The sequence below is a fragment of the Urocitellus parryii genome, chromosome 9, assembly GCF_045843805.1.
Source record: "Urocitellus parryii isolate mUroPar1 chromosome 9, mUroPar1.hap1, whole genome shotgun sequence".
NCBI classification, from domain to species: Eukaryota; Metazoa; Chordata; class Mammalia; order Rodentia; family Sciuridae; genus Urocitellus; species Urocitellus parryii.
Genome location: NC_135539.1, coordinates 85696015 through 85705502, shown reverse-complemented (window position 1 = coordinate 85705502; position 9488 = coordinate 85696015). Strand labels below are relative to the sequence as shown.

The following is a 9488-nucleotide window of genomic DNA, read 5'->3' as shown; positions in this document are numbered from 1 at the left end:
CTCATGGGCAGGGGCCCCTCTTCCCCAGTACCACATTTCTAGCTCCTGAGATTCTTCCTAGTGCCACCTGTCATGTTCTGCAGGCTCCACTCATCCAAGTTACCCACACGCTATCCTCCACAGTCCACTGAAAGCCACGCAACAGCCAGCCAAGGACACCCAGAGGGTTGTTGATCAAAACTTGATTACGTGCTAGGCTGGGATCTGAATTTTTTGGCAATTAAAAAGCCATAATTGTACCAGCATTGAAAATGTTTCTTTAATGTGCCACAAGCTTTGAGAAGCTGTTGACACCTTAAGTAAGGATGATATCACTAAAAATGTGTGTGGTGGCTTCCGCAAGACAATATCCACTGGCACATGAGCACTAAGCACATGTTAAAACCATCTTTTATTATTTAGCAGTCAATACAAATACAAAAAAATATTTTATTATATAACTTCTTACAAAGTAGACTTTATATACAAAGTAGGCTGAAAAATTAAAACTGCTTTTCCACAAAACTGAATAATTACCACATTCTGAATTCTTTCATAAGGTAAAAGTAGTCACAAATGTTAAAAGGCGTACACCACCAGTACCCCCCCAAAAGTCAAAAGGCAATTTAATGTCAATCACTAGCATTTACAAGACATTGTGATCATGGAAAACTGCATCACAAGCAAGTGCTCTAAGTACCAGGCAGGAAGTGGAGGTGACACTTGCTGTGCTCACCAACAGCTGGCAACTCGGCCTCACCTGTTCTCTTGTGGAATGTGAGGAGTCTGGGTCTGGCAGGGCCCAGTGCCAGCAGGATCACCTGTTCCCACTCCTCTTGTTAGCTGATAAAGTATTTCATTTAGCCACTCTGGAAGAATTTATTTTCTTGATATCAAGGGGGCTCAGAATCAATGTCCCATTTCTGAATTTTCCAACCTGTCCAACTTGTCCACTTGATGAAGTACTAGAAACCGGCTTCTTTTTGGATTTTCTACATTCAAGGTGAGAAAAAGGTACCATATGCGGTCAGGTGCTGGTAGCACTGAGGCTATAGTATCCTTGCAGAACCCACCCTGATGCAGTCCTGCAGGCCTTCCTCCTCAGGGCCTTGGAGTAGACTGACCTTTCTAGGCTGGCCCTCCCTTTGCTCAGTTCTGCACATGGATGTCACTGCTCTCAAGTGACCTCCCAGCTTCCCTGGGAAGCTGTTTCAGCCTCTTATGCTGTTTCAGCCTCTTCACAGTCTAGTGCCTGACATTGCCTTGCCTACCAGTATGTGTTATTTGGGGCACTTCCCTTCCTATAGCGCAAGTCCTGGAGGACAGGGACCCCATCAGTGTGGTCATGACTGGGGACCAACACCTGTGCCTGGCCCCCTGCGTCCTGGCACACAGTGGGCACTCCATGGATCGCTGTGGCAGAACAAAGTACCGTTTTACAGCATGTGCAAGCACCACTAGGCATCCAGGAAAAAAGGTCAAGAGAAAAAAGTCACGTGGGAAACAGGAACTGAAGAAAGAGCAGGCAGTGCTTGAACAAGGCAAGAGGCAAGCAGAGGCAAGGCAGGCTCCTCACAGCCCCGCCACGCACTGTGGCCGGCCAGGCCACCTGACCGCTGCTGGCTCCCTTCCAGCCCAGCTTCCTCCCTAATCCCTAAGGGGCCTGGTCTCTGACAACAGAGGGCTCCAGTTTCAGTGCCAAGGAAGCTCCTCGGTCAGGACAACTCACTAAAACCCACCTTTCCCCTGTGGACCTGGGAGGACACTCACACATTACAGGTGCTGCCGCCACACTGACCGAGGCTCACCCATGCTGCACAGCCCTGGCTCCTGCCAGCACACTCACCTGTCTTCCTGCCCCTTCCTCTTCTTTTTCTTGAAAATATCTGTATCCTGTGCCTGATTTCAGAATTAAAGATAATATATGGGTCAGTAATGGAGAATGCAGATTCAAAAACGGGCAAGAGGTTTGTAACCAAGGTACCAGTTATTTTTAGTCATTTTTTCAAATGGGCCTACTAACTATGACTGTTTCAAAGTCTCAATCTGAAGCCCTTTCAAGAATGTGAAAGGCTATTCCAGGTAAGACCAACACCAAAAGTAAAGTCTTCTATTCTAGGTGAAAAGACCCAAGTGTCATACTTATTCTTGGGGCTTTGCAAAGGGCCTCATGTGCTTTACAACATAAAACACATAAGATGCATAAGGGCAGCCAAGAGAGGGGAAGAGCCAGCATCACCTGGGCAGGCGCCTGCTATTCAAAACAGCCCCTGCAGGTGAGCAGCAGATCCCTTGGCTGGCATCATGAAATGTGGCTGGCAGAGAGGAGGGAACCAACATTCAGCAGTGGTGTTCCTGAATGCTTCCAGGCATGGCCACAGCCCCAGCAAGCCCTGTGGGAGATAACCCCCGCCTTTCTGCTCCCCACATCACACCTACCACTCTCTTCTCTTCTTCCTTTGCTGCCTTTTTTTCTTTGATTTGCTCCTGTAAAACCTTGTAATTCACATAACTCTTTTTGGGAGGCTGAAATCAAAGAATAAGGACATGTATCGTCAGCTTTTGTTTTGTGAAATGTCCCAGTGTTCCCTGTGTTGCCCTGAGATGCTCTTTCTGCACCCTGTGGCTAATGGAAGATGTCCCCTCACCTTAGCACCCAGCATGATGGCACGCTCCTGTTCCAGGACTCTTTCCTTTCCCTTCCCATAGCCCATGATCCCAAACCGGTGCACTTCCAAACGAGCCTGTGGAGAAAAGAGAATTCAACCCGGATGCATGTGTGGGCAACATGGCTCCAACTGCAGAGAGTACTGTGGTCCTGTAGGTGCAGTAAAGGAGCTCCAGGGAGCTCTCCTTGCAAATCACTGTCATGTCAAATCTGACCACTGAAGGAAAAAATTATCTCCACATACATCAGTGACAACTAGGACCGGGGAAGAGCTCTGCGACACTCAGGCTGCTTGCAGACGAGCTGAGAAACACCACCTACTCAGGACCACTGACCACAGCAGCTGCCATACCCACTTGGGGTGCTGCCTGGCTTCTTCCTATCCTTTTAGTAGGCATTTTTAAATCCTGTTCTGATCCCAACAAGGACATGTCCCTGGTTTTTAGCTTATTATAGTCACCATCACTACTTTGTGTCTCTGAGAGCACACAGCATGCAATCAAGTGAACCAGCGGGATCTGCATAATCACTTCCCTAACCACTATACATGCAAAACACTTTATGGCACTATAAATAAAGGTGTTAATGACTACAAATTTTACAACATTTGATAAATTTTATACAAGTACAATGAACTTATAAATAAATAAAATCAGTTACAAATAATTAAACAATCTTAAAAAAATACCTTTTCCAAGTTAAATTCTTGAATATCCACATCTTTTTCAAGGACAAGAATTTTACTCTGCAAAAAAAAGAATTCTTATTAAAATCATCTTTGACTGCATTAGTACCCTATCATGACAGTATAGATCACCATCAGAGTTTCAAAAGCCTTGAACAGGCTACCTCATACCCATTAGACTGGCTACTATCATAAAAAAGAAAATAACAAATGTTGCAAGAATGTGAAGAAATTTGAATCCTGTGTTCCACTGGTAGGAATGTGAAATGGTGTGGCTGCTATAGAGAATTGTGGCAGTTCCTCAAAACACTAAAAAAACAGAACGACTGATGACCGGGCAATTCTGCCCCCTCAGTGTTCTCTGACCACCTATCTAGTAGGTTCTACCTGTTATGCTGGGGACCCTATTTCTTCAGAGCATTTGCAATTCTTTCCAATTATATTAATTTATCTGAGGTTTTGCTTGCCTCCCCAGCAGACAACACAGTTTATTTCACGAGGGCAAAGAACGACACCTGTTTACTGCTGCCTAGAGACTGCAAATAGCAGGCACTCAATTATGTGTGGAATAAATGAGTGAATAAGTGATTTTTTTTTTTTAACCTACTATTTCTTGTGCATTAGAAGTAGCACAGGAGCAGGCAGTTCACCTGTGGTTATTTGGGACAGGTAAAACGCAACATAAATGGTGGCCAGTTCCCATATAAGCCGAAGACAAGCAGTTGTAAAGCACAAGGCAGTTTCCTCACAGAATGTATGGCTCAAGTCTCAGTCCTGGAAAAAGACCACTTCCTGGGTTCAGTAGGGCCAGCCAGGTGGCCTGCTGTGTAGCTCACCCCACACCTCCTCTTTTCTCAAGGTCTTGCTAAAGACAAACAGCTGGTGCCCTGGATGTTCACCAGAGGTGACTGTTATATTGCTACATATTTCTGCCAATCTCATGTCTGTTGGAACTTGTGCCATAATGGCTTAAGTGCTTTCAGAGAACAAAGGCAACTATATGAGATCACTTATTCATTCATTCATTCCACCATGGGGAGCTGCTATTTACACCTCCCTAGGGCAACTACACTTTCCCATATTTCACAGGCTCTCAGCACAGCTTCTGCACCTCATGAGCCCCAACTCAAGAGGACGCTACAGGGACCAAGTCACATTCACCTGCTGCAAAGCTGAGATTCTATCTTCTCCTGGGTGTACGTGTTTTCACTGTATCCACATGCAGTTTCCTTAAACAGACACAACTAACATTTTCAAAAGATATGAATTTTTATTAATATTTTTAGTTGTTAATGGACCTTTACTTACTTATTAATTTGTATGTGGTCCTGAGAATTGAACCCTGTGCCTCACACATGCTAGGCAAGCATTCTATCACTGAGCTATAACCTCAGCCCAAAAGATGCAAATTTTTTAAAAAGAAGAAACGGTGGAACATCAAGGACAAATGGAAAATTTCACTAGGCTCAGTAAATTCAAACCAAACAGAGTCAAGGTTCCCAAGGTTCCTGGGAAAAATGTAACCACGACAGAAAGGACTCAGAACAGAAAGAAAAGGACCACACAATGGCCTGCCAGACATTCTATTACTGAGAGACAGGGAAACGCACAATCACTCAGTGCTAACTTCCCCACCCTTTTAAAATGAAGGAAACTTTCCCGTTCAGAAGGGGAACATACAAGAGTCTAGGAAGGACGTGAAGCCTGACACATGTGTGGAAGTGCGGATAGGGTAAGGGGATACCAAGACACTTATCCTGGCTGAACTCTCCAGCCCTGAATTATACAGCAAAGCAGGGCTTTCCCAGTTCTCTCACATCAGAGCTGCCCACATAATACTAGTATCTGAAGGGAGCTCTGGGGTAACAGGAGACAGCTTGAGGGCTTTGGCTGCAAAGGACCATTTCTTGGCTCTCCCCTAACAGGTCCCAGTACCACAGGATATGGAGCATAGGAGTTGGGAAGCTGACCTAGAATTCTAAAATAAAGGTAGAGATAATTGGAGTGTTCTAATAATCCTTGAGGGAGAAATGTTAGTAAACCGACAGTAAGTGCTTGCTTTTGTTGTTTTTAGAGTAAAGACATGGAAACTGTGGGGGCCGCCCCTGAGCTATATGAAGCATCCTCTCGTAGCCTTGAGCCCAAAGGGTGTTGGTCTGGCACTGCACGCTGTCTGGGCTGCACGAGGCAGGTGGCCTCCACCTTTGCTTGGCCAAGAAGTCTACTTTTCCCTGGCTCTAGACCTGGGCGTTACCCACTGGAGCTTAACCAGCCCAATCCTGCCTTATTTAGTGAAGAACATTTGATCAAAAATCCTTTGTTAATTTCCCTATAAATAAAGGGAATTCTGGATGCACGCACACTCTCTCGCTCTAGAGTCTTCCAGTGTGAAAGCAGAACCCTTAAGGTCGCAGAGCAGTTTCACCCCTGCTTTGTGAAAAAAATTACTTCCGTGTCCATTTGGTCTTTTTGCCAGCAGCCCACAGACACATAGGGATCCCGATCCCACAGCCCAAGCGGGATGTGGGCGCATGGTAGCAAACACTGGCACTGATGCGTTAGTTCTAAGGATGTACTGTATCCAAAAAGAACAACTGCAAGCCAAACTGTCTTAGTGGTGGATGGAACTGTATGCCTCCAAGATATGTCCATGAAACATCTTGGAAAAGGATCTTTAGAGCACAAGGATCTCAACAGAAAGTCATCTTGATTTAGGATGACCCCTAAACCCAAGGGAAGATGTCCTTATGGAGGCAGAGTAAAATAAAGTGGACTGCAGTTACGCAGCTGCTAGCCAAGGGATGCCCAGAGCTACCTCTGATCAAAGACACAGGGAAGATTCTCCCCTGAGCCCTCAGAAGGAATACAGCCTTACCAACATCTTGATTCTAGACTCCTTTGACGTCTAGGATTGCAAGATAATTTTTTAAGTCACTAATTTTGTGGCTATTTTTGCAGCAGCCTTAGAAACAAATGCAATCCTCATTTCCTATTTTGATAGACTAAAGTTGATAGGACATATCTTTGTGGAGGAAAAACATTTGGAGGTAAACCTGAAAATCTGACCCAAAAGACAATAAAATCAACTGCTCTTCCACCAGAATGCAAGTTCCTCAAGAGCAAGGATTGCTGCACATTTTGATGCTATATTCCAATGCCTAGAACAGTGGCTGGCAGTTAGCAGGAATATCAGAAAGAGATGAACAATTGAGGTTTTCCTGAGCACTAATAAGCAGAAAGCTTATAAATGGAAAGGAGTTTACTGAACATGTCTGGGCTTATCAAGCCCCACAATTCTCAAGACAGTTCTGTTCTCTTGACTTGCTGCTGGCCAGGTCCTGAGCACTAAGTAACCAGTATTTATGCTTATCAGAGTTTTCCTGCATATCTTAAACCCTGAACCACTGCTGGTACCAAGTTTGCCGGTAGTTTACATCAACTATGAGATTTATAATGAAGAACTGATTAACTCTGAAGGGTGAGAGCTTGATAAGGTCAGTCTACAAGTCTAGATGGCAGATAACAATTTTATGCTGAGTCCTGTGAATGAGCAAATCCTTAGGTGGGGGTGTTCCAGGGGTGGCATGCCATCTATAAAGACAGTAACTTAATGCCACCATTCAAGGGGTCAATCAACTTCTTACCTTTGTGTGCTCATCTTGTTCTGGTTGCAGTTTTCTTTTTTTATTTCTGCTGTGAAATTTGACCACTTCTATGTGGGGAAAGGGTGGTAATGTAGCAGCAGAGACTTCTGGTCCTGAAGGAGGATCCTGGGAGGTGACATCAGGAGCACCATGCATCTCTTCTCTGAGTTCCTTGAAAAAGCTGGAAGCACTCTTCCTCTGCCCTCTTTCAAGTGAAGCAGGCAGGGAAGATGGCCCCACTGACCTGGCTGCTGCAGCTCCCACATCTCTCTTCTTGTTTTCCCTCTTCTTTCTGATCCTCTTCTGTTCTGATTCATCTTCAGTCTCTCCTGTTTGTTCAAACACAAAAAGGAAGCAAATATTTTTGGTTTTAGCTATCACCAATGTCAAGTATATGAAAGCACTGCGTTTGGTACAACCATTAAGTAACAGCAGTGCACACTAAGAAATAAACTGTTTTTGTCAAAGTACACTCCCACAACTTATAGAATCTACAATGCAGCCATCATGTCCTTGGTGACCATATTTATACAATGACTCTGGTCCTCACTCTAAGCACCAGCACCATGACAGTGCCCATTACTGGACATCCCAACAGGCTCATACATGGTGCTACTGTGTCTGACACAGCAGCCAATGCTGTTTTTTTTTTTTTTTTTTAAATTTTAGGGTTACAGATACATGACATGTATTTTCTTTCTTTTTAAAAAATACTTTCTAGGCTGCATGTAGTGGCACTTGCCTGTAAATCCAACAACTCAGGAAGTTGAGACAAGAGGATTGCAAGTTCAAGGCTCTGTCTCAAAATAAAAAATAAAAAGGACTGGGAATGTAGCTCTGTGGTTAAGCACCCTTGGGTTCAATCCCCAGCACTGACCCCAAATAAATAAAAAGTAACTTTCTAGGATTATAGATACATGTAACAGTCTTCCTGTTTTCTTTCAGTTATCAATTAACAACTTAAGATGATTGGCTTAATTTAAACACCTTTATTTTCTACCAATCCCTATATCTACTTTTTGATTCACCTATTCAAACTCTGGTCAGTCATCTAAAGGTTCTAACCAAAATTCTGGGCCTCATTCCTCACCGACAGTATAAATACAAGAGCTCTCTGGACATTAGTTGGTGATTTATGCTTGCTTCTATTTACTTAGTCATTTACTCCAACTGTGTTAATAGCCAGCTACACTCTGGCATTAAGGATATAAAAACAAGTACAGAAAATCCAAGCTTTCACAGCTTCTGGCATAACAATTCAAGACTGTAGAAACAAACTATATCAGATTGGTTTTTTCCTCTAGATTTTAAACATCTCAAGTCAGAGACTAACTCTTCTCTGTCCTCCAATATTTCCAAGGGCACAGAGTTGCTTCATCACAAGACAGGATCTGGAGTTAGGCTCTGGGCCCTGCAACCCAGGATCTGCAAATAACCAGCTGGGTAACCTTCAGCAAGCTCGGTATCCTTCAGTGTGTTTCTACATTCCTAGTAATAGGAATAACGACATACCCACAAGGTTAACAATCACAAGGTTGTAAAAATTAAAGGGGTGTATGTGAAAAGCAAATTGCGCCTGATAAATTCTCCATACTTTTAAGCTGATTATTACTGACAAGGTGAGCCGCAGCTGCTCCGAAATAAAAACAAAATAGACTTTGTCTTCATTACCATAACCTAGTTAAGATCAGGCTCTTGGTACCAAAAGGTGGCCAGCCATGTCAGCCCTGCTGGGCTTCCTATTGAAGTGCTAGGCAGTTGCCAATCTTTAATAATAAGCCTTTTAATTTCATTTTGGCCCAGTAAAAGAAGACAGGGGAGCGAAAGGTCGGCCACCTCGTGGACAGCAGAAGGCCCTGCAGAGGCTCGCGTCGCAGGTAGAGGCTCGCGTCGCAGGTAGAGGCTCGCGGGCGGCCGGCGCTCCCCGGACTGCAGGCACCGAGCGCCGTCACGCCCCAACGCGAGCCGTACTCACCCAGGTCGTAGAGGGACTGCAGGAGGGAGTCCAGGCGCGTCTCCGAGCCCACGGTCTCCGGGGAAGCTGATTCCGGTGCCATCGCGCGCGCGCGGGACCCCGGCCAGCAGTCCACTCGCCACTCGCACTTCCGCTTCCGTCGCCGACGGCTGCGCGTGCGCCGCGGGGCCCCGCGCGGCTTCCGTCCTGGGCAAGATGGCGGCACCCGGGGTCCCGTGCGGCGGCCGCAGAGGGTGCCGTCGGCCTGGGCGAGGTCGGGCCGCCCCGCGCGGAAGAACCGCCCCCAGCGGCTGCACCACCGCCGCGTAGCAGAGGAACCCAGGCCCCGCCCGGGAAGGCAGCCGCGCCATGGACGCTCCCAGCTCCTCCAGACCTTACTTCTCGGTCGGCTCGTCCAGTTCCGGCGCTGTCGCGCTCCTCTATGCGGTAGGCGCCTGAGATCGGGGCCCGCAGCAGGGCTTGCCCAGCCTGGCCCTGAGCTGCAGAGGCCCGCCGCCGCGGCGTGGGTGCCGGCGCGGTTCCCAGGCAACGGCGTGT

The 9488-nt window shown here is 46.2% G+C and overlaps 2 protein-coding genes across 3 annotated transcripts in view; one reads left to right on the top strand and one right to left on the bottom strand.

Moving 5' to 3' along the window:
- Nucleotides 1-392: 392 nt before the first annotated feature.
- Fsaf1 (40S small subunit processome assembly factor 1) lies at nucleotides 393-9033 on the bottom strand. Its single transcript, XM_026413511.2, has 7 exons — nucleotides 8952-9033; nucleotides 6977-7305; nucleotides 3336-3392; nucleotides 2628-2723; nucleotides 2419-2505; nucleotides 1826-1878; nucleotides 393-971 (listed from the first exon to the last, which is right to left on the bottom strand). The coding sequence occupies exons 1-7, from the start codon at nucleotides 9031-9033 to the stop codon at nucleotides 836-838; spliced, it is 840 nt and encodes a 279-aa protein (XP_026269296.1). The 3' UTR covers nucleotides 393-835.
- Nucleotides 9034-9135: 102 nt separating this feature from the next.
- The window catches only part of Gnpat (glyceronephosphate O-acyltransferase), a 28966-nt gene continuing 28613 nt past the window's right edge, over nucleotides 9136-9488 (top strand). Inside the window, exon 1 of one of the 2 annotated variants that reach the window (XM_026413499.2) lies at nucleotides 9136-9377. In XM_026413499.2, coding sequence (XP_026269284.2) covers nucleotides 9300-9377 — 78 coding nt within the window. In that variant the 5' untranslated portion in view covers nucleotides 9136-9299. The remainder of the gene's footprint in view (nucleotides 9378-9488) is intronic. The other variant, XM_026413494.2, reaches the window with a different exon arrangement.

Bases quoted from the DNA above. Each gene is read 5' to 3' on its own strand.
- Fsaf1 (XM_026413511.2), bottom strand. From the start codon at position 9,033: ATGGCACCGGAATCAGCTTCCCCGGAGACCGTGGGCTCGGAGACGCGC. The intron at 3,393-6,976 runs GTAAGAAGTTGA...TTTTTTTTGCAG, and splicing joins AACAAGATGAGCACACAAAG to AGTAAAATTCTTGTCCTTGA. The intron at 1,879-2,418 runs GTAGGTGTGATG...TTCTGAAATCAG, and splicing joins AGGAAGAAGAGAAGAGAGTG to GCACAGGATACAGATATTTT.